The 23,968-nt window shown below is 51.7% G+C and overlaps 1 protein-coding gene across 2 annotated transcripts; it reads left to right on the top strand.

Moving 5' to 3' along the window:
- The first annotated feature begins 775 nt into the window (after positions 1–775).
- Positions 776–19,752, top strand: SNX33 (sorting nexin 33). Of its 2 annotated transcripts, none has more exons than XM_074296920.1 (3): positions 776–1,609; positions 2,430–4,279; positions 18,071–19,752. In XM_074296920.1, the coding sequence occupies exons 2-3, from the start codon at positions 2,836–2,838 to the stop codon at positions 18,322–18,324; spliced, it is 1,698 nt and encodes a 565-aa protein (XP_074153021.1). In that variant the 5' UTR covers positions 776–1,609; positions 2,430–2,835; the 3' UTR covers positions 18,325–19,752. The 2 variants fall into 2 exon arrangements, with proteins under 2 accessions (XP_074153021.1, XP_074153020.1); XM_074296919.1 differs by having other exon boundaries at positions 2,424–4,279.
- Positions 19,753–23,968: the final 4,216 nt, after the last annotated feature.

The following is a 23,968-nucleotide window of genomic DNA, read 5'->3' as shown; positions in this document are numbered from 1 at the left end:
CTGCTTTACTTTGCCTCCCCAGGCCTTAGCAGGGACCCCAGGTACAGGGTAGGTGAGCAGTAATGCTTGTTGACTGACCAGAAGGGGTAGAAAGAATGACCAGTAACACTCACTACCTGAGCAATTGTGATCACGTCATTGAGCTAATACAGGTCTCATTTTTTTTAATTTGTGAGAAGAATGGACTGGCACAGTGGCTAGGGGCTCCAGCCCTGGACTCGGGGCTTTGGGTTTGAATCCTAACACTTGGCCAAGTCACTTAATGAGAGGTCATGTTCAGCTCTTAACTCTCTGACCCTGTCTCTCCTAGAAAGAGCCCTGGCTTTGGAGCGAGAGGCCGTGAGTGCAGATCCCGACCCTGCTCTGTGGATGGTCATGGCCCAGCCTTTAATTTCTCAGTTTCTCCAACTGCAAAACGAAGGGGTTGGAGTGGATGGCCCTCTTTTGAGCTCTAAATGTCGGCAGTAAGCTTCGGGGGGCCGCCGAAATCCTGCTTTAGTCCCCGTGGGGCCTTCGGCAGCACATGGCAAGTACTCGCGATGTGCTTGTGGCCTGCTTCGAGTTCCTCTCTTTGGGACTCAGTTTTCCCATCTGTACATGATTCAGGAGTTGGGCGGGACTCTGATTTTGACGGACACCTGTCATGCAGCCATCCCCCTGGCCTCCACTCCCGCTCGCGGAAGCCAGGAGGCAGTCGCTACCCCCCGCTCCCGCTGTCACCCGCGGCTGCCTCTAGAGGGCGCTCTGCCCGTTCTCCCTCCTCCTGCTCCCGAGCTCGGCAAACTTTCGGAGTTTCTCCTCCTCTTGCGTCATGGAAAAGGCTGGAGGGTGACCCGGGGAGTGGGAGGCGAGGAGCCCGGCAGGCCCCTCTCGTCTAGCGGCCCAGCCCCGGGACCGGTGTGGGTGTGCGGGCCACTGCTCTGCGGGATCCCGGGAGATCAGGCTAGGAAGAGCAGGAGCCCGGACGCCGCCTCCGCGCCGGCAGCGCTCGCTCCCTTCCCGAGGCGCCTGCAGCCGCTGGAAGTTGCGGGGGGCAGGATCGGCTCCCCGCCGGCCCCCTTCGCCACTCCCCCCTCTCGGACCCCCAGCTCCTGTTTCCCCTCGCAGCTTCCCGGAGCGGCTCCCCGAGGGGGAGAATGCGGGCGTGCCGAGGCGTATTTATGGCCACAAGATGGAGTGAGGGGAGCCCCGGAGCCAGGCGCGCGCCCCGAGGGCTGTGAGCGCAGGTGGGCAGCCGGGAGAGGCCGCCCCGCCGCCCCGGCGCGTCCCGCTCCGCTCCGCAGCCTCGGTCCCGGCGGAAGCGCCTCTGTTTGTGCAGAACTCCTGTGGCGGCTCTCTCCCCCCGCCCTCCGCCCGAGCCGCCCTCCCCTCATCCATCCCTCTCTCCCTCCCTCCCCCTCCAGTCATCCCTCCCCCTCTGGACGCCAGAACCCGGAATCGCTTTTTTTAACTAGCTTCTTGTAGTCGTTGCAAAGTTGGTTGTTGAGGTGCCTCTGCCCGGGGAGCCGTGCCCAGCGCTGCGCGGCGGGCCCGGAGAGCAGCCGGCGGGATCCCGGCGCTTCCCAGACTCCTCTGCCTCTTTTCGAGAAACGGCGCCGGGCGAGTGGCTGTGAGTGGGGGCTGTTTCCCTCGGCGCGGATCTGGGGGAGGGCCTGTGCCCACCGCCGCGGCCGCGGGCTGGGCTGGTTGGTCCGGGTTTTAATGATTGATTTGATCCGGGGCTTTCCTCCGCGTACTTTGCTCTGACTCCCAAGTTCCCGGCTCTTTGCTGCGAGTCAGTTTCAGGCGGGTGGAAACTGACCAAGAATTAAGCTAACAAAAGATTCCAAAAGAATCCTGCCGAGGGTTCCTCCGAGAGCTTTTTGGTTCCTCTCGGCTTCCCTCCCCCGGCCGGGAGGAGGGGGTTTTAAGGGTTCGGGGGTTCTGAGGAGATCCGGGGTCCAAGCCAAGGGTCCCGGGGCCCAGGGGAGCCTCCCCGAGCCGCTGTTCCCCTGGATCCACATTTGCTGCTTGTTCTGTTTTGATCTGAAAGTTCACGTGAATTTCCCCGAGTTCTTGTGTAAGCCTTGGATTGTTGTTGTTTTTTTGCCCGGGATCTTGTTGGGAAGCGGGAGGGAGGCGTCCACCCTTGGATCGCTTTCAGCCTCCTTAGGCTTTCCTTTGCCCCTCTTGGGCTTTTTGGAATTTTTTAAACCCCCAGTTCCTAAGAAGAGGAAAGGGCAGAAAGCAAAAGCTTCTTAAGCTGTTCCTCCCGGAGAAAACCCACCAGAAAGGAGCTTCGGAGGGAGGGAGCTGTTAGTGCTCTGTCATTTTAAACAAGTTTTTTCTGGGGCACTGTTCCCACTTAACAGTGCATTCTTTAGCTTCCTGGCCTCCACAGTGCTGGTCTCTAAGTGTCGTTTTTTTCCCCCCTCTTTTGGAAGGCCTAGTGAGGACAGAGATGTAAGATCGCTGCCCAGAGCAGGCTGTGGGAAACAGAGAAGCCAGATGGAGACTGTGAGATGAGAGTGTGACGGGCGATGGTGTCCTGGCAGGACTCCCTTCTGGGCCTGTGTTGTCCCCGAGGACGGGGCCCCGCCGGAGAAGATTGTTCCGACTCCTCTCTGGGCTATGTCACTTCCCGCCAGGGGGTGAGACTCTGTGGAATGCAAGGGCCGCACTTGAACTTCTGTGTTGAGGGCCAAGGGGCAGGGTCTTTGTGCATCCTCGGTGACCGAGTCTGTGTGTTCCTGGCTGTGCATGTCAGAAGGCCCCGTCCCTAGCTAGATTGACCTGGGCTCTGAGCTGCACCCCTTCCTCCCTGCCTTTCCCCACCAAAATCATCCGCCTCCAGCCATGGCTTTGAAAGGCCGAGCACTTTATGACTTCCAGAGTGAAAACAAAGAGGAGATCAGCATCCAGCAGGACGAGGAGCTGGTGGTCTTCAGCGAGACCTCCTTGGACGGATGGCTGCAAGGGAAGAACAGCCGTGGGGAGACCGGGCTCTTCCCCGCCTCCTACGTGGAGATCCTGCGATCTCGGTCGGACTCCAACTACATGGACTACTCTAACAGTCCAGCTAGCTCTCCCAACAATGAGACTTCTTTCTACGTCACCCCCGTGGCCAACCCTGGCATCCTCTCCCATCAGGGCAGCTTTGAAGATGATGATGAGGACTGGGACGACTGGGATGACGGGGGTACCGTGGTGGAGGAGCCCCGCGGCGTCGGGCTGAGTACCAACGGGCACCCCCCTCTCAACCTCTCCTATCCCGGCGCCTATCCCAACCAACACATCAGCTTCCGGCCCAAGCCACCCCTGGAGCGGCAGGACAGTACGGCCTCCGGCAAGCGAGGGAGCGTGGTGGGCCGCAATCTGAACCGCTTCTCCTGCTTCGTCCGCTCGGGGGTGGAGGCCTTCATCCTGGGCGACGTGCCCATGATGGCCAAGATCGCTGAGGCCTACTACATCGAGATGGGTCCCAAAGGCCCCCAGTGGAGGGCCAGCCCCCACCCCTTCGCCTGCTCTGTGGAAGACCCCACCAAGCAGACCAAGTTCAAGGGCATCAAGAGCTACATCTCTTATAAACTCACGCCCAGCCACGTGGGCTCACCAGTCTACCGGCGCTACAAGCACTTCGACTGGCTCTACAACCGCCTGCTGCACAAGTTCACCGTGATCTCGGTGCCCCACCTGCCCGAGAAGCAGGCCACGGGCCGCTTTGAGGAGGACTTCATTGAGAAGCGCAAGCGCAGGCTGATCCTCTGGATGGACCACATGACCAGCCACCCGGTGCTGTCGCAGTACGAGGGCTTCCAGCACTTCCTCAGCTGCCTGGACGACAAGCAGTGGAAGATGGGCAAGCGGCGGGCAGAGAAGGACGAGATGGTGGGAGCCAGCTTCCTGCTGACCTTCCAGATCCCCACCGAGCATCAGGACCTCCAGGACGTGGAGGACCGGGTGGACGCCTTCAAAGCCTTCAGCAAGAAGATGGACGACAGTGTGCTGCAGCTCACCAACGTGGCCTCGGAGCTCGTGCGCAAGCACATTGGGGGCTTCCGAAAGGAGTTCCAGAAGCTGGGCAACGCCTTCCAGGCCATCAGCTACTCCTTTCAGCTGGACCCCCCCTACAGCTCGGACGCCCTCAACAACGCCATCTCCCACACGGGCAAGACCTATGAGACCGTGGGCGAGATGTTTGCTGAGCAGCCCAAGAATGACCTCTTCCAGATGCTGGACCGCCTCTCCCTCTACCAGGGCCTGCTCTCCAATTTTCCTGACATCATCCACCTGCAGAAAGGTAAGGGTGGACGAGGGCCGCCCCACGGTGGGGCTCAGGGAGGACGGGCATGATGTCCCGTAACTATCTGGCCACGTTCTACCCTTTTCGAGACTCTTCCCTTTGATATCTTCCTACCTTTGTGAGTTGGGGGATCATTAACCCCATTTGTCGGAGGTGTTGAGAGGAAAAATGACAAAGGTTATTCTCCAAGTAGAGACTAGAACCCTTGGGCAGGCTTCTTTACATACAGAGTCTCTGCCCCTTCTTTGCTTACTGCGGGGCTACCAGTCCATAGAGAGCCCCTGTGGCCAGGAAGACTGGCTGCCATTTTTAGAGCTAAAAGGGAAACTTTAAGATCACCTGGCCCTTATTTTACACATGAGGAAACAAGCCTTGAGATGTGAAGTGACTAAGTGACAGAGGAAGATTTAGCCCAGGGCTTCCACTGCCTTTCCAGTCATCCCAGTACTTCTCAAAAAGGCCCCAGACATTCTTTCTACCAGGGCCAATTCCCAGAGAGTAAGTGAAGGTACAGACAAGGAGCAGAGAAAGTGGCACCCACAGTGGTCAGGGGAAATGGAGACCAGCAGGCCTGTTCTTTCTTACCTGGGAACCCAAAACCATCTAACCTGCTCCTTCCCTCTTGCCTTTCTCCTCCTGACCCCTCACCTCTCCCTCATCCTTTTCTTCCTCACCCCGAGTGAGTCACCAGCTGAACTAGGCAGGTCCCTATTGCCTGGGCACACAGCCATACTGTCAGGAACCCTGGCACAGGCCCATCTCGGAGCCTCCCTCCCAGTGCCTCCCAGTTCATAATCACAGGGTGAGGGGACACCACCGACAGGGAGAAGCTTCCCTGCTTCCTCCTGGGGCCGCGTGGGTCCACTAAGGGAATAAAAGGAGAATGCTGGGCTAAGGGATATGTGGCTGCTCATAAGCTGGAGCTGGCCCTGGGTCAGCAAGAGTGCCTGAAGTTGGGCTGGGCTGTAGGAAGGTCCTGGACAGGGGCTCTCTGGGTTTATTCTTCCCTTCTTTGCCCTAAAATCTTTGCATCTCCTTCTCTCCTCACTCTCTTCTTAAATTATCTCCTTTCAAACCTTCTCCCAGGAAGAGTGAAATAAAGAACAGGTTGGAGTGGGGACTGAGGCCTTCTGAGACCTGCAAAAGGGGAATTCATGTTTATTGAATTAAAGTGAGGGGAAACTGGGGGGGAGAAGTTGGCAGAGTAGGATGGAGGGCCCAGTTTCTGTGCCCTAGAAGCTGAGGTTTAAACGGGAGGGCCCAGCCTCTGAGTCCTGTTAGCTGGGGGGTTAAAGAGGGCCCAGCTTCTGTGCCCTAGAAGCTGAGGTTTAAACTGGAGGGCCCAGCCTCTGAGTCCTGTTAGCTGGGGGGTTAAAGAGGGCCCAGCTTCTGTGCCCTAGAGACTTGGGGTTGGGCTGGAAGGCCCTGTCTCTGGGTCCTGTTAGCTGGGGTTTAGGCTGCTGTCTCTGGGTCCTGTTAGCTGGGGTTTAGGCTGGAGGGCCTAGCCTCTGGGTCTTGGAGACTTGGGGTTTAGGCTAGAAAGGTCTAGCCTCTGGGTCCTGGAGACTTGGGGTTAGGCTGGAGGGCCTAGTTTCTAGGTCCTATTGGCTGGGGTTTAGGCTGGAGGGCCCAGCCTCTGCATCCTGTTAGCTAGGGTTTAGATATGGGGATCTGCCCTTTCTACAGCCCAGAAGTATTATCTGGGCCAGCTTCATGCTCCTTTAGCTTCCACTTTATTCCCCTCCTCTTTGTCCCTCTTCATCTTTTTCCACTCTCTTTCTCTGTTCCTTCCTCTTTCCCCCTTTCCTCTTCCCCTTCTCGTCCTGCCTCTTTTTCTGTGCTCTGTTCCCGTCTACTCTTCTCTTCGTCCCTCTTTATCTTCCTTTCTTCCTCCCCATTTCTTCCTTCTTTCCTGTCTTATTTGTTCCCTCTTCTTCAGACCTCCTTCCCTTCCCTACATCTTTTTTTAAAAAAAGAGACTCCTTTCTTCTTCCCTTTCTCTTTTTCCTTCCCCTTCCCTCCTCTTTCTCCTCTTTTGGTTCTCTTCCCCTCTTCCTTCATTCCCATCTTTCCCCTCTTCAAAAAATCTTTTTTTGAGGAAAGCTGGAGTGGGATGGGATGGTATGGGAGAGGGGGCTGGGCTTCCTTTCTCCTTTGCCCTTTTCCTACTTAGGGCTCAGTGGTCTGAGAGGGTCAAGCCTTCTTCTGAGTTATACCCTGAAACTGCTTCCAGAGTTGCCATTGCTGACTGCAGTGATCTTAGGTGAGCCCTTACCCATGTGTGAGCTGTTTCTTCATGTAAAGTGATGAGGCTGCATCTAGGTGACCTCTGAGCTTGTGAGCATCGAGCTTTGAGAGTCACTAATGCTAGGAAGAAAATCGGGCAAGAGTTGGGAACCTGAGTTTTGGAGATGGTTTCCCAAGTTCCTCTGAAACTGGACGTTGTGGCTCTTGTGGCTGGGGTGGTGGACCCCCGTGGCCTCAGCTCTGTTCGTTCCTAGGAGAGGCCATGCCATCTCCACCTGGGGGAGTGGGAGGGAGAGAAGGAAGGGTTCCTCCCTGTCCCCAGAGCAGTCTTTGCAAAGACCCTGAGTTACCAGATTCTTTCCATTCAGATTAAAAAAGCTGGCCAGAGGTGACTGAGGAGGGGACCATGTCTCCTGGGATGGTGGGTCCTGGGAGGGGATGGGCAGCCAGAAATGAGGCTCCGGGCAGAACTGAGCCTTGCAAGGTCACAGGAGAGCTTGGGCCTGACCTGGCAAGAGCTGGTTAGACCAGATCTCTGTAGGTTGGTATGTTCCTACGTGGGGGAGGCTGGGGGCGGGTGGGGAGCAGCTGCTTAGACTCTTTTCCTGTCTCTCTGTCTCTGTCTGTCTCTGTCTCTGTCTCTCCTTCACCTTCTTCCTCTCTCTCTGTCTCTGTTTTTTTCTTGTCTCTATCTCTCTTGTGTCTCTGTCTTTCTGTCTCTCTCTTTGTCTCTCTTGTGTCTCTGTCTTTGTCTCTCTTGTGTCTCTGTCTTTGTCTCTCTGTCTCTGTTTCTCCCTCACCTTCTCCCTCTTTCTTTCTCTCTACCTCTGTCTCTCTGTTTCTCTCATCTCTCTGTCTTGTGTCTCTGTGTTCTCTCTGTCTCTCTTTGTCTCTGTCTCTCTCTGTGTGTTTCTGTCTCTCTGTCTCCCTCTCCCTCACCTCTCTCTCTCTCTGTCTCTCTTTTGTCTCTCTGTCTCTGTTTCTATCTCTGTCTCTGACTCTACAGATGAGTTTGGAAGCTTTTCTTAGAAGGCTCTCTTCCCAGTCCTGGATCCCTGGGAAGGCTCGACCGTCTCTGAGCATCCCTGGAGCCTTGAGTTGAGGAGACGATCCGGGGCAATAGGAGAAACTCAGGGCTTGGAGTAAGAAGGAACTTAAGTGTGAGTCTTAGCTGTGTGATCTTGGGCAAACCGGAGGGCAGACCTTTTGAAGTCTCAGTTTCCTCATCTGGAAAGTGGCAATAATAATAATAATAATAATAAGAGTTGTTGTAACGAGAGTGTCTTGTAAACCACCAAGTGTTTCAGAAATCAGAGCTATTATTATTAGCTTCAGAGGCCAATCCCTTCCCAGGCCTGTGAAGCCAAGCAGATGATTGAATAATCCGCAGTAACTGGGTTCAGGTTGCTGTGGAAGGAAGAAGGCAGGTAAAACTGAATTTCCTGCCTGTGAGGGCGGTGTCCCCGGCCCTTCTGCCTGGCTGTCCAAGGCAGATTCCTTAAACTTTTTCCACTCTTGGCACCTTTTTGCCCAAGAAATTTTTCCGTGACCCTGCGCCTATAGGTAAATAAAACAGGTATACACATTGAACATTTACTGATAACAAATTGTAATTTCATGGCTCCCATATGGAATCTCAATCCATAGTTTAAGGAGCTTTAGTCTAAAAGAGCCGGCCAGAGAAGGTTAGACCTGCCTGAGAGCGGGCACCAAATGGCACCTGATGCCCTTTTGTTTTATGTGTATTGCTTCGTATCTTCCAGAGGAGGCACATCTGGGAAGAACTAGGAGTACCTGGGTCCGGGGCCCAGGGAAGTGCTCTCCAGGAACACATAGATGTCCTGCCTTCCAGTTCTGGGCTCCCTCCGCTCTGGGACTGCCTGGGGGCTAGGGTTACATTGGACTTTTTTGTCTGTTGCTCTTTCCCCTAGGACTCTTTAAGTCCATAATTTTAGGCCTGTAGCCACTACGCTGACTCGGAGACCACCTACTACCTCTCTAGTAATAAGACTTGGAGGAAAGGGACTTCTTATCTCCAAGGCCCCATTCTTCATGATGAAAAAAAAAAATGGGGGGAATGAGAGAAACAATAAGACAGGGGGAGAAACAGAAGGGAGGGGAGGGAATTAGAAAAAGAAAGAGAGAGAACAGGAAAGGAAGGAAGGAGAGAGAAACAGAGGGGAGAGAAAGAAAGAATGAGAAAGTAATTAAGAGCGAAGGGGGAGAGAGAAACAGAACCAAAAACATTATTTTCTAGTTTATTGAAAATTTTCTAATTTACACCTATCAGGGTTCTGTCTTTGGAGGCCCCGTCTACCCAGGGGGTATTTTCTGACATTACAGGCAAGGACATATAGGTGGGGAATCCAGCCTGGCTTGTTTTTATTCACAATGAAAGGTTGAGTGGGTTGGGGTGAGGGAAAGTGATTGAGGATTGAGATTGCTCTATTATTAGCTCTGTTTTCCAGAGAGTCCTAGACATTTGGCCATTCTGTCCTGCCTATCGAATGGGATCCTATGCAAGGCAGCAGTGATGAAGTAAGGATGTTTTCTAGACTTTGCCCAGCCTCAGTTTCCTTCTCTGTAAAATGAGTTTATTGGACTAGATGAAGGTTTTGCTCCCCTTCCATTTCTGACATTCTATAATTCTGTGTCTGTGGGGATGATTACTCCTGTTACTTCTGAAGAGAGTCAGCCCTAATGGGCTGCAATGGTATCCAGGAGGTCAACAGATCAGGGCCAGCCACTGGGGAAGATCCTGGCAGGAAAGGGGAGAGGGGGAGGCCTTGGGAATATTGGGGCCTGGCCCTGTAGCCATGTTCAAGGAAGCAGAGGGGTTGGGGAAGCAGCTAGGGAGGGCTTTGTTGGCCCAAGCCCACACCTTTCTTTTGCCAGAGGAAGGAAACCAGGATTAGGGAGGGTGGGAGACTGTGTGGAGCTATACCAGTGACTCAGCAGGCTGGGGTCTGGACCTGCCTTCTGGAAAGCAGAAAACTTCACCTCACATGTCAGGCCCAGTGTAGGGGATTTTCCCATAGCCAAGTGTGGGCCATAGAAAGTGCTAGAAAGGAGAATTTAGTGGTTATGTAGCCCATTTTACAGATAAGAAATTAAGAATCATACATCTGGTCAGCAGCAGGGCTGGGACTCAATTTAGTCTGAAACCCCATGATAACTCAGATCTCCCGACTAGAGGCAGCTATTGATGCAGTGGATGGAATGCCAGGCCTGGAGTCAGAAAGACTGGAATTCAGATTCCGCCTCCGACCCTGGTGAACTGTTTGACCCCGGACAGATCAGTTCGCCTTTGTTTCCTTCAGTTTGCTCTGTGAAGTGACAATAACAGTAGCCAGAGTTGTGCAGCTCCAATTGTAAAGTGCTCAGCACAGTGTCTGGCACATAGTAGGTGTTTAATAAGAGAACTCATTTCCTTCACACCTTCCTTTCCACTGGACAAAAGCCCAGTTCCTAGAATCTACTTCCATTTCTCCCTCCCTCCTCTTTGTCATCCATCACTTTCAGATAAATTGTCTGATTCTTTTGGAGGTTTCTCTTTCTAGCCTAAGCCTTCAGGCTTGTGGCCCTTTTAGACTGGGGCTACTTCTTCCTTCTGCAGTCCCGAGCAAGATAAATGGGAGGGTGAGGGAGAGAGGAGCCAGGCCTCGGATTGCAGGAGGGACCACTCACAGCCTGAGTGCTTTATTCTCAGACTTGTGGTCCACCTGCTTCAGTGGGGACCTGTCCAGTGCCCGAACCTTTGGAAATGTTTTTGAGGCAGCATTGGTTTAGGGGTGATGGTATTGAATCTGGAAGGAGATAACCCAGATCTGAATCCTGCCTCTGATACTTACTCATTATTTGGCCAACTTCTCGGGTCTCCCTTTTCTAAATGGGCATTATGAAAGTTCTGGATTCAGTTCTAAGTTTCATGGTCCTTGGGATACCAGAGCCTTGGATTATTGGATCTGGACGCTGGTCTGAGCCTCGGAGCAGTCCCACCTCTCTGCAGGAGCTGAACATTCCTCCTGGCCCCAGGCTACATGGCCTGGTCTCTCTAATTCTTACTGCCCATTTTCTCCCTTCCCTGAATAAACTCAGTCCCCCATCTTCCCAAACCCTGACCTGTTTCTTCTGCCCCACCGGAAGTGTTCCTCCATTGTGGAGCAGTGGAAAGACTATAGGTTCCAAGATCTAGAATCAGAACATACCCCATCTCTTGGCACCGTCCCCCAAACTGGCTGCTCTGTGACAGTGCTGCCCACTTCCACTTGCTGAGCTCCCCTTTTCCATGTCCTTCACCTCTGCTGTTTTAATGTTCCCTCTACCTTGTTGGGGGACCTTCTCTCCACTAAATGCAGTTCCTGGCTTGCAGTCTTCTGCATGTTCAGTTCCCCTTCAGACTCCCAGGCCTCCAAGGTCCCGAAGCTCTTGATTTCTTCTTCTCCAGCTTCGGTGTTCCAGTCTCCCCAAAGCTCAGCCCCACACAAGTCTCCATAGCCCAGCTATTTTCCTCCTTCCCCAACTACTCCTGCCCTGCCTTGCCTGAATATGCCGCAGGCACCAGAATTCCTAGTCCTGGCTCTTGTCTCCTTATCTAGAATTGTGGTATCATTACCGAAGCACTAAATGAAAGCTGCTGGCACTTCCTGATACTCTGGTCCATCCCCCTGCTTCTGAAAAGGGCTGTATCCAAGCTTTCTGAGATAGAGCAGCCTTATCCCATTTGTTTTTAAAAATGTTTTATTGATGTCTTTTCATCACAACTACTTTCCCACCCCCTCCTAGGTTGAACCCCTATTTTGTGTGTGGAAGAAAAACAATCAGAAACACATGACACAGAAATCTCATTGGGCAGTGTTTATCCTGGGCTGTCCCTCTGGTCTTCCACCCCTCAGCCAAGAGGGAGGAAGTATGCAAAGTGGAAAAATTAAGGATCTTATGGAGAAGATAATGAGCTTCCTTTTCCATGACAAGCTTTTCATTTACTTTGTAGAAGTCATTGTGGCTATTCTCCCAGTCTCGCTGTTTCTCTCTGGAGCCATAGGTCTTCTCTGATTGTAATACACTTCCGTCATTTCTTCCTGGACAACAATATTCTATCATATTCATATTTGTCGTGGTTGTTGTTCAGTCATTCCAGTCATCGCTGACTCTTTGTGACCCCATTTGGGGTTTTCTTGGCAAAGATGCTACAGTGGTTTGCTATTTCCTTCTCCAGTTGCCATTTCCTTCTCTGTTACATTCATATATCATCATTTATTCAGTCAGCTCTCAATTGATGGATGCCTCTGGAGCCGCCAGGATGTAAGGGTCCCAGTGAAAGTCCCATGCCGGCGGAGGCGGGCTTTCCCTGGCTGCCTCAACCAGAAAGAGGGCTGTTCAGTGCCTTACTATGTACCTTGTTCGTGGATTCTAGTCCCGGCTTTACCTCCGATTCCTTCGGAACCTGGCTATATCTTACTTTCTTCTCTTCTTTGCAAAAATAGTCATCTGGGGCCCAAATATCTCTGACCTGTGAAAGATCTGAAATTCCACACTTTAAAAAGTCTTCCTGGAGCAGTCAGGGGGTGTACTGGCTGACCTCAGATACTTAATAACTGTGACTCTGGAAAAATTGCTCAATCCCAATTAATCTTTAAAAAGTTTGTCTTGTGCCTATCCCTATGCCAGGCTGTGAGGGGGACAGGAGGAGATTACAATAGACTCTCCCTCCTCAAGGAGCTCCAACCAGTTGAGCAGGTGGTCCTTACTTATAATGAGCAAGATTCAGAGAGAAATTCTTGTGGGCTTTCCCTGGAGAAGTGGAGCCTTAAGTTAAGATGGAAGGCAACAGCTCAGAAAGGACTCAGTCAGAAATGGATGTGATACGTACAGGTGTTGAAGGAGACCAGGCTGCCTGGAGGGGAAGGATGTCAGGAGGAGACCCAGGGAGTAGAGGTGATGTCCCAAGGGACGGGGCTGACTGTTTGGGAGGCCTTCTTCAGAAAGCACCACCTGGGACAAATCACAGGATTAGAAGGTGAGAGCAGACAGGGAGCTGAGGCTCACTGAGTCCAATCTCTTCCTCTTACATGTGTAGAAACTGAGGCCCAGGCAGCAGATGGATCCTCATTGCCTGAGCTGAGAGCAGGAAAATGTTAAGATGGGATCAAGGATCACTCTGGGACTTTGCAGTTTGTAAAGGAGGCTCGCAGGAGCCATGTGAGGCAGGTTGTACAAGCTTGATTATCCCCATTTCATAAGGAAGGAAACAGAGCTGGTCGTTCACCTGCTCAGGTGTGTAAGTATCCGAGCTTAACGTTAGGCCCCAGGTGTCTTGACTCCCCAGGACCGTATGTTATCTCTGTGTACCCACTATCTCGAGTGTCCACTCAATAGAATCAGGGGCCAGTGGGGTGAAACTCAGAACTCCAGGGGGGGCTGCAGAAACAAGAAGGGGCCCGCAGGATTTCAGCCCTTTGGTCATAAGCACCAAGACCACCCACAGAATGCCTCTGGTTTCCTTCTGTTTACTCTGGGCTTTCAAGTTCACTGCCCTTATATCGAGTCTACTTCTCGTCCCGACATTCAGACCTTCTACCACTCCTCCTTCAGCCTCATTTCCTATGGCCGAGTTGGACCCTCCCTGATCCCTAAATATACATTCAATCAACAAACACTCATTTATCAAGTGCCTACTATGTGCCAAGCACTGAGCTAAGTTGAATCAAGTATAAACGTGAGACAGTTCATGCCTTCACGTCGCTCACTCTAACAACTGGGAGAGTAAGAGAAGGGAGCAACCCTTGAGCACCGACTGAACGGGAGATTTCAGCAAAAGGGGATGTCCTGTTAGAGCCCCTCACAGCTACCTTCAGCACTGGAAGTTCCTTAAAGGCAGGGACAGGATCTAATTTCATCTTTGTACCTTGGGGTACTTGTGCATAAGAAAGAACTTAATAATTGTTTATTGGATTGAATTTACAAAAGTCCTAGTTCTAGCCCTGCCACCTCCAGGAAATCTCTCTTGACCATTCCAGCCACACTCCCTCTCCCTCTCTCCTTACATTGGTTGTATTGGGTTCTAACTCTCACCTAGATTCTGGCTCTAACCCCAAGTTGTCTTTGTTCCTTTGTCTCTCCAACTAGCCTAAAAGCAGAGACTTTTGTGCCTCCCCTCTTGAGCTAAACACGTAGTAGATACTCAGTATGTCATTGTATGCCAGATTAGAAGGTCAGCCCCTACCCAGACACAGTGAGAGCTGCCCAGCCTTTATGTCAAGGCCTCCAGAAATGGGAGTCTGACTCCTCATGAAGCAGCCTGCTTCGTTTTTGGAAAGCTCTATTTCTTAGGAAGTATTCCCTCCTATTTGTGGAATCTGATTCCATAGAGATGGACAAGAACACAGCTCCTTCCTGATGTATGAATTGCCTCTACCATGTCCTAGCCATCCAGCCTCTGCTTGAAGACCTTTAGAGATGCGAAACTCATTCCTCCCAGAGAGAGCCTGTTGCACTGTTGGACAGCTTTCTTGGGAAATTTATCATCTCTTTGTAACTTCCTTCCATTGATTCTCTTTCTGACATCTGAAGTTAGACAGAACAAATCTAATCTTTTTTTTTTAGCCAAATGGCAGGCCCTCAAATACTTGAAAATACCTCCTACCCCTTCGGTCCTTTCTCTGCCCAAACATCTGTAACCCTTTCAGATGGCATCATTTCCACCACTAATTGTGTGAGCCCAGCCAAGTCATTTAACACTTTTGAACCTTAGCTTCCCAATCATAAAGATAACAATAACCCCCTGGGTTACCCATAGGTTGTTGCGGGGGTAATAAAAGATAGAAATATGGAAAATTCTTAGCAAAGCAATATGTAAATATCACGTTGTTATAGAGACCAGTTGTCTTGGTTTATGGATGAGGAAACAGACCTAGAAAGAGTTACAGAGCAAGAGATCTGGAACCTGAATCCATATCTCCTCCAAGGCATCGCCCTTTCCAGCATTCTACCATCTGGCTACTGTGCTTCTTCCCCATCATCTTCCTTATAGAATAATATATAATAATGATATTATATGTTACAATATTATATTAATAAATTATTCAGCCAGGGGGTGGCTCTAACTCTTCAATTCTAAAGCAGACTAATGTTCTCTCTCTCTCTCTCTCTCTCTCCGTCTCTCTCTCTCTCTCTCTCTCTCTCTCTCTCTCTCTCTCTCTCTCTCTCTCTCTGTATATATATATACACATGCCTTTTCTAAGGGCAGATAGGAAAATAGACAGGAGGAGGAGATAGGGTCTCTCTGGAAAAAGTTCACACTGGGAAGAGATTTTTCTCTGATTTGGACCAGCCCCCTGATTTCCTCTTTATCACAGCAGACAGGCAACTTCTCTGTGTCTTATAACCTTAGAGACTTGTCCGGGCACTAAGAGGTTAAGTGGGCTGTCCCGAGTCACACCACTAGTACCATCAGAGACAGGGTTTGAATCTTGGGCCTCCTGGACTCTTTGGGGCCAGCTCCAAATCTGGGCTGTGTCTGGAGCGGGGCTAGGGAAACATGGTGGCCTTTGGATATTTGTAAGGCTGCCACATGGGCAGAGGATTAGACTCATTCTGCTTGGTCCTGGCAAGACAGACCTGGGAACACAGGGGCAGACTTGGCTGATGGGAAGGAAAAAGTTCCTTAGAACTCTTCGCATGTGCAGTGGGTTCCTTTTGCCTTTTGATGGAGCAAGCAGAGAGAGTCTGGACAGCAGGCTGCTCGTTGGGAAAAACACCAAGGAAATTCTCTCTCAGGTTTGAGTTGGACCAGATCAAGGGCTCTGAAATTTCCCTTCCAGCCATTGAGACTCTGGGACTACTTCACAATGTATACTTTGGCTTTTTTGAAGTTTCCAAATACAAGGTCTGAGCAGAAGGAAAATAAATCAACAGCTAAAACATTCCTAAGAATGATTTGGCTCAGAAAATGCTATTTGGGTCCTTTGTGGGCATAGGCAGGACTGGCAAACTCCACTCTCAGCAGGATCTGAAGGAATGGGGCTATAGAAACCCATCAATACAGTGGGTCCCCCTTCTCCCAGCCCACCTCTCCACCTTGTCATTTCCAAAAAATCCAGCCCTACCTTGACATGACTGGGGTTCTAGTTGTATTTCCATAAGCCAAGCTTCAGTCCCTCAGGCTTGCTGAGGGGGACTGCCAATCCAACCTAGAGCTCACTGCTAATTGGCTAATAGACTCAAGAAAATGAAGTTTGACCACTTTCAAGAGTCCCCAATATCCAGAACTTAGCTAGGAGAAATCTTTAGGGGACCTGCTTTAGTGAATAGATAAGTATGATTTGTAAGTGGTTTTGTAGTACTTGAAAATAATTTGCTCTTTTAATCATTTCACCAAGCTGGACTCCCTAATCTTTACCTGGTTTGAGCCTAGACTCTAAAGAGATAACCACATGTTGAATTTACATACAAATGGGATGTAAGGTCCTTGAGTGCAGCTGTTTTTGATCCCTAATTTGCTATTCAATAGCCCTGAGAGATGGGGAAATAACATTATTAGACTGTTGTGTTTTTTTTTTTTCCTCTGAGGCTGGGGTTAAGTGACTTGCCCAGGGCCACACAACCAGGAAGTGTTAAGTGTCTGAGACCGGATTTGAACTTGGGTCCTCCTGAATTCAGGGCTGGTGCTCTATGCACTGGGCCACCTAGCTGCCCCCCTAGACTGTTTTACACATAAATACAATTATTAGGAGTCTTGACGCAGAATTCAAACTCAGATGTGTTCGGTTCTAGGTCCAAGCCTCATTCTACTATCTCTAACATTTCTTTTGTTGAGAATATGTGGAATCATCTCTCTCTCTTTTTCTCTTTCTGTCTCTTTTTCTTTCTTTTTCTGTTTTTCTGTTTCTGTCTCTTTCTTTCCCTCTCTCTCCTTTTCTCCTTCTCTCCCTCTCTTTCCATTCCTTGCCCATCTTCTCCTCTTTTTCTTTCTTTTTCTATTTCTTTCCCTCTCTCCTCTCCTTTTCTTCTTCTCTCCCTCTCTCTCCACTCCTTTCCCATCTTCCTTTTCCTCCTCCTTTCTCTCATACGTGCACACACACACAATTAGGGAAGCCTCTCTTTAGAAAGTCCTGGAAAGAACTTTAGAAGTCATGTAGTCAAACCCTCTTATCTTCTAAGTGAGAAATGTGAGACCCAAAGAAGTTAAGTAGTTTGACCATTGTTACATAGAGACAAAAGTGGACTTTAAGCCTAGGTCTCCTGACCTCGAAGCCAGTACTCTTCTATTTGTGCTACTTAAGAAGCAAGGCCACAACTCATTCATTTGACAGAAATTACCAAGGTTTGAGTTAATGTTATACCACTTCATTTTCATTGTAGTTGACTGTGATTACACTTCTATTGGCCAGATTAGGAAACTGAGACTCAGGGGACTTGTCCAGTGTCACACAGTGAGTTATGGAAAATCTAGAATGGGATTAGGACCCAAACCCTCTGACTCCCAGACCACATCTCATATCTCCAAAAAATAAATTGTTTTTGACAAATTAGCAAATATTAGTTGACAACATTTAATGCTGCTGGCCCTGCACTGGGTAATGGATCCAAAAAGGCCAAATCCAAGGCTCCCCAAGGAGTTTGTCGTCTTGCTGGAGGGCCAGTCTTGTTCCTGATGAGGTTTAGAATTGGGGTACCTAAATGAAATTAGGGTTTACTTGAGGCCTAGTAGGTTCGGAGTACAGGGAATCAAATAGAGCTCCCTTGCCACCTCTTTGGATTCGGTGCAAGGATACATAGTTAAATGCAATCTAGTGATGGCACAAGAGTCCCCTGTAAAAGAATTTACAGACCCAAAAACCTAGATTGATAAAAGAGGCTTATTAGGGGGTTTGGAAGTAAAGTTAAAATCTAGTTAGAGATAAGAGGGCACTGGAAACAGGATTGCAGTGGGCAGAGATCCAGGCATAAAGCTCTGCAAAGAGAGAGCTCCAGCTTGGCTCTTTTATAAGGAGAAATTTAGCTAAAGGGGTCAGTGGCTGGAGTCCCAAGTTGGCTCAGATCTGGGTGGGGATTGTGAGAGCCTGGATCTCCTATTAGAATTCAAAGGGGTGCTTTTGACCAGGATTTGTGAATAAAAGGTCTTAGCTTCTTGAATTGATAATGCATCAGCTAGGAGGGGATGGGAATCAGAAAGGAATAAATCTGAAAGGATTAGTTTCTTAAAGGGACCATAACCCACATCAGCTCCCATGAAGCTATAGTGAGCCGCCCAGGGCAGTGGGTTGGGAAGGTCCCAATTCCATGGATTGGGCCCATGACAAGTGTGTAGGATGAGAAGGGCCCTGAGAGGTAGATGACCATTCTAGTCCCTTTTGGCTCTACACCTGTGATTCTTGGCTCTAGAATGGTTAATTAGTGATGCCGCTGGCTGAGTCCAGACAGGGGCACCAGGACTGGGCCCAGGCTGTTTGGAAACCTAGGAGTTGATTATGCCCATGGGCCAGATTTAAAGTCTCTCCTCCCTTCTTCTATCTTCCCTCTCCCCTCCAATGTGTCCAGGTGCCTTCGCCAAGGTCAAAGAGAGCCAGCGCATGAGCGACGAAGGCAAGATGGACCAAGATGAAGCCGACGGCATCCGCAAGCGCTGCCGAGTGGTGGGCTTCGCCCTGCAGGCCGAGATGAACCACTTTCACGAGCGTCGGGTGCTGGACTTCAAGCACATGATGCAATCCTACCTACGGCAGCAAATCCTCTTTTACCAGCGGGTCAGCCAGCAACTGGAACAGACCCTGCGCATGTATGACAACCTCTAACCCTGTCCCTTTGCCTCTCTCGCTGAGCCTCTGCTCTGGCCTTCCCCTTCCCCAGTGCAGTCCTCCCCAGCACCAATGTCTGCTCAGGTAGAGAGAGCTTCTAGGGGCTTCCTGATAGGGATGTCTGAGTCCCACATTCCCCTGCCCCTTTTGTACAATTAAGCAGTCCCTCTCCTCCTCTCTTCTGCCCAGTGGTGGTCTGGTGGTCGGACTACATGGCAAGAGCTTAGAGGGGCTCTCACAGCCACTGCCTTGATCCCCAACTGGAGCAGGAGCATCCCTGCTTTGAAAAAGGGACTAAGAATGGAGTGAGAGGGATCTGGTGTCTCCCTCTCTTTCTTACCTTGGGGTAAGAGCAGAGGCAGAGAGGGGAGGGAGCCTTTGGAGACCAACTAAGGCCATAGAGAGTATGTACTAGAGAGAGCATCCCGCCCCCAGCCCTAAATCTTTACCTGAACAAAGTGACGGGGCCCTGTGAGTCAGGAGCATTTGTAGACATTCCTGGATAGGGTTATGGGGAAAATCCAAGCGTCCCCTTCTTTCTACTGAAAACCTCAAGGCTTATTCATCCGTCTTCCCCCAAACCCTCTGTACCTGCACTGTGGATTCTGGCCCTTGACTTCCCTTTGTAAGAGGGAATCTGGCTGGAGCCCAGAGGAGGGGGGGGGGAGGCCATGATAACTGTACACACTCTTAATTTTTCCTCCTTCTAGCCCCCTCTCCACTGGACAGCAGGGCAGGGGGCACCTCAGCTCCGACTAACATCAGGCCTTTGGTGGGATTTTGCCAGGGAGCCCTCATGCCCTCGTGAGGGCTTTTCCTTCTCCCCCCATCCCAGATTGTGAAGCCCTCTGTGAGAGCCCTGAGTGACATGCTTGGCGGTCCTGTGCATTCCAGACCCATGCTCCATATCCATAGATAACCTTGGCTCTTCCTCTGGAAATGAACTTGCCTGATATTTGTGCCCACCAGCATAATAACCCTTGGGATCTTAGACTCCACAGGTCCTTAAAGAACCCCCCCCCCCGAGTACCTTTGGATCGCCTCAAACCTCAAGCATAGAAAGAACCTGCCAGCTGTGCCTCCTCTGGAATGGCAGAGAATCTGTGGGCCTGAAGGCAGGGGGAACGCCGCCCCCCTCAGAGCCCTCCTGGTGCCCAGCCCCTCTTCTTGCACGCACTGTGACGCCAGCCTGGCCCCCCAAGGGCGGGCAGAGGTGGCTCTGGTCATTGTTTACATCCCAGTGGGAGCTGCCCACACACCCTGCAGATTTTGGGGGACTGTAAGGGTGGGAGGGGTGCCTGACAGTGGCCACACAGGCCACCGTGGTCACCTGGCTGGCGCCGCTCAAGGCCTTAGGCAGCCCCTCTCGCTTGTTCTCTTTTTTTTCTCAAAAGAACTTTTACAATTAAAACAATTTAAACAACAGAGTTCATTTTTTCCTTAAAGGTTGTCCTGCTCCTCACTCTTCTGCTAATGAGTGTGGGAGCTCAAGAGGAGATACAAGGAGGTGGAGAGATGGGCTGCAAATGTGCCTTGTCTGGCAGGAGCAGCAATTCCTTGGGTTTTGAGCAATGCATAAGGTGGGGGGTCAGGGGAAAGAACCCGACATCTAGGAAGTCATCAAGAAACTAGATTTGAGAGACAGCTAGTGGCACAGTAGAGCACCAGCCCTGAAGTCAAGAGGACCTGAATTCAAATTTGACCTCAGACACTTAATATTTCCTGGCTGTGTGACCCTGGGCAAGTCACTTAACTCCAGTTGTCTCAGCAAAAAAAGAAAGATTGAGAAGGGAGCTCATGGACCCTCTTGTTGCTGTGTCAGAAACCCCTGGTCCTGGGCTCGGACAAGCCGTTGGATTCCTCCACTGCTAAAATGAGTTCTCTGGCATTGCTGGGAGGGGAGGCCTGGCTGGACTAAAAACAGTACAAATCCCTGTGGTTGGGCCACTTCATGGGGCTCTCTCAGTTCAGCTCAAGAAGGTCCAGGCCTTGGACCTCGGCTCCAAGTTGGGAGGTGGAGGAAACATCTGGGAAGCGTACAGATGGCTTGCTGTAGGCCCAGGCCTGGGCTTTGGGCAGATAGATACCCAGGAAGTTTTGCTATTGGCTCTAGAGCCAGTTAGTCTGGGCCTCAGTTGAATTGTAAAGTGTGAGGGGGACAGGTTTCTAAACAGCTTCTGCGGGTGCCCAAGGATGGGTCCCTCCGGAGCTGGAAGGGAAGATGGCGACTCCCATCCCCAGAAGTTTGCCCGGGTTGCATGGACTCAGGAGGTAGTCTGCATAGACTGGCTTCTCGGAGGGAGTGGGGTTGGAGCTGGCCCCCAGAGAATGGCTCTGGCTGGGCACAGGGTAGGGGACTCTGGGCTGAGAGAGAGGGAGGGGTAGGCAAGGAGGGAGACCATAACGGGGGCTGGCATTGTGCTAGCAGGCCCCGACAGGAAGGACGGAGCTTTATTTCTGTTAAATAAAAACCTTAAGTGCTTCCTTTGCTCTAAGCTGGGCTTACAAACATAAAGATTAATTCCCGGCCTAGGAAAAGGGGATATGGCAGACATAATATACGGCCAAAGGTGTAAGAAGCATCTGAGGAAAGGGACCAGGCTCTCCGCTGTGGAGAAAGGTGCGGGGGAGGGGGCCGAGGCTCCCGAATCTCCGCATTTGGGATCATGGACTTGGGTGCACAGGTCAGCCCAGCAGCGCGGGACTCCAGTGGCCCGCGGGCCAAGTCATTCCCGTGTCCCTCGTTTTCTCCTCCAAGGAACAGGGGGGAGGGGCGCTCTGGAGGGATGGGAGAGGGTAAAAGGAGGATGTTCCCCAAGGGAGCCAGGAAGCTTCTAAAGCGATTCCCAGCGGCCTCCCCTTCAAAATTAAACTATTTGGGATTTTCCAAGAATTCCGCCCACCACTGCAGAGTTCCCGGCACCGAGCGAGTGTTTAAGAAACGCTCGGTGTCCTCCCCACCTCCTTCCCTTCTGGACCACAGTAATGCCCGCCCGAGCGGGGTGGGGGCGGGGCGGGCCGGTGGCAATGAGGTCATCCTGTTGGCCGGCTGCGGGGCTCCGTCACGTGGCGGAGACAGATGTGCCGAGCCCTGGGGACTGCGGGCGCTGGCCCCATCGGCCTTTCTCTGGCTCTCAGTGGAAAACAATGACGGGCCTCTCCGTCTCCTTTCCGCGGCCCGGGCTGGGGGCGGGGCGGGCGCCCGGGGCCCGGGATGAGGCTGGGAGAGCTTTGGGTCAGGAGGGCCCGGCCGGGGGTATAATTGAAGGAGGATGCTGAGTGCGGGATTTCAGGACACCCCTCCCATCCCACCACGTGGTCCCGGGGGATGGGAGAGGGCCGGGCAGAGAGGAAGGACAGACTGACTCCCGGCTCCTGGCCTGGTGCTCCCCTCCACCCCAACCCCCAGAGATGGTCCTGCGCCAAGGATGCAAGCAGAGGAGGACTTCGTCGGCTTATGGGAGGAGCCCCTAGAACCAGCGTGCTCCTCCCCCGTGGGGTCAGCCAATCGCCAGCTTGTCGCGCCCCCCCTCCCCACCCCCACCCCACGCACACGTTGACACATCGACAAAGCCCACGTCCCCACACGTCCGGAAAGACACTAGTCAGCCAGACCCGGGAAGCTCTTTGATCCTGGAATTCGAGTGCTTTGTGACATGGCCCACAAGCACATTCGCTTTTCCGGGACGTGCCCTCGCTCCCCACGGACGGCAGTGTCTCCGGGGCCTATCTCAGCAGCCCCTCCTTCCACTCCGCATGCCAGATTCGGTGCGAGGGGCCGGAGGGGCCGGCTCCTTTACTTTACAGACAGATAGGGAAACTGAGGCCCGCGGAGGCTGTTCACGAGATCACGGGGGCGGGGCTGGGGGGAGCAGATGATGAGGCCGACCCCGCAAGGCACATCCGGGCCCCTGTCCGGAGCCAGCCCCGCGCACGGGCCCGCTCCGGCGGAGCCTCGGTGGGGAGGGGGTGCCTTGGGAAGAAGGCTCTAACCCGTCTCCCCTCCCTCCCGCTTCCCCCAGCGGGAGACGGACCAGGGGGTGATCGGGCCTTGCCTAGACCTGCCCCGGTGCCAGGAGCCCTCCTTTGTACCGGGGCGCGCCTTTGAACGCCTTTAGCTCTCGCCTCCAAACCCAAACAAACAACCTTCCAGGGATCTCCCCGAGACGGAAAAAGCGGAGAAGATTCGCGCTTAAAGCCGCCCAAACAGGGCTGGGAGGGGGCAGGGACAACGTGGTTCTGATTAACATTCCCGGCGCGGCTAGGAGCAAGTGAGGACTCGGGCCCGCCCCGCCCGGGCCGCACTTTCCCCTCTCTGCTGACTCGGCGCTCCCGCCGCCAGTCCGGCCTCCTCCCCAGACTCGCCCCCTGCCCCCGTTCACCTGTTGTCCCGTTCCCACCCCCACTGACCGCGGAGCTCAGGGTGGCCTCCCCTCCCTTAACCCAAAAATCCCTGTCCAGAGAGTGAGGAGTCTCAGGGACTGGGCAGTGCTCCCCCCATCCAGGGTAAGGAGCCTCAGTTTCCTCATCTGTAAAATGAAGGAGCTGGACCCTGAGGCTTCTTCCCACTGAGTCTGAGACGCAGAATGGAAGAAGGTAATAAACAGGGAATCCCAAATGATTCGCATGGACCTTCCTTTGGTAACCCTCAGTCATACTTTATTTGCTTTATTTAAAGAAATAGATTGACAAATTGGAAAGTCCCTCAGGGAAGGGACCAGCCTGGAGAGGAAGGCTCTGTGTGAGGATCTGTCTGTTGAAGAGACAGTTTAGTCTGGAGAAGGGAACGGGCTTTCAGCATTCTCAAGGGCAGGTCATTAGCCCAGAAGAGGCAGTAACTCTTCTGCTTGCCCAGGACCCCGCTCCCGTCCTGCACAGGGCAGTGGAAGCCACACACGATTTAGGCCGGTTGGGGGAAAGGGAAAAATGGAAGGCCTTCCTCCTAATAACAACTGGATGACCACCTGTCAGGAGGCAGACTGTCGGCAATCTTTTTGGAACACCGAGGTCCTTCCATCAATGAGATTCTGGGTTCCTCTTCCGTTTAAAAAATAATAAGCTTGGAGAACCAAATCTTCCCTTTCCCCAGACTTATCTTTATCCAGCGATTATTTTATTTATTATTTATTTATTATTATATTATATTTATCCAACACTATTAGTGAAGTTTCCAGTTCTAATGACCTAGCGCTTCAGCATAGCTGACCGATACATCAGCCTAATGTGACAGGCTAGACAAGTTTCCAAACGGATGGCTGCTCACCTCTGCCCAGAAAGGAAGGAGAAAGGTGCATTTTCTCAGTTCTTTTCTGCAGTGGAAACTATGTAACCTGAAAAATGGGTAATGATCATCCTTTCCTTGTTATTGTTATTCTAAAATATTTTTATAAGCTTAAATAGCTTTCATCTGTATGAGGCTTGGGGGGGGACACAGTTATTTTGTTTTTACATCATCTTCATTTCCAAATTATGTCCCTATCATCGATCCAACAAGCCAGTCCCTGTAATGAAGTATGAATGAGGAAAAGAATTCAATTGAGCTAAACAATAAACACACTAATTGTTTCTGAAAGTTTATACAATGTTCCACACCCCTAGTCCATTACCTCAGCAAAGAAAGGTAGGAAGTATAAATATTTTT

Source organism: Sminthopsis crassicaudata, chromosome 2 (assembly GCF_048593235.1).
Source record: "Sminthopsis crassicaudata isolate SCR6 chromosome 2, ASM4859323v1, whole genome shotgun sequence".
Taxonomy (NCBI): domain Eukaryota; kingdom Metazoa; phylum Chordata; class Mammalia; order Dasyuromorphia; family Dasyuridae; genus Sminthopsis; species Sminthopsis crassicaudata.
This window is presented reverse-complemented; position numbering and strand designations above follow the sequence as displayed.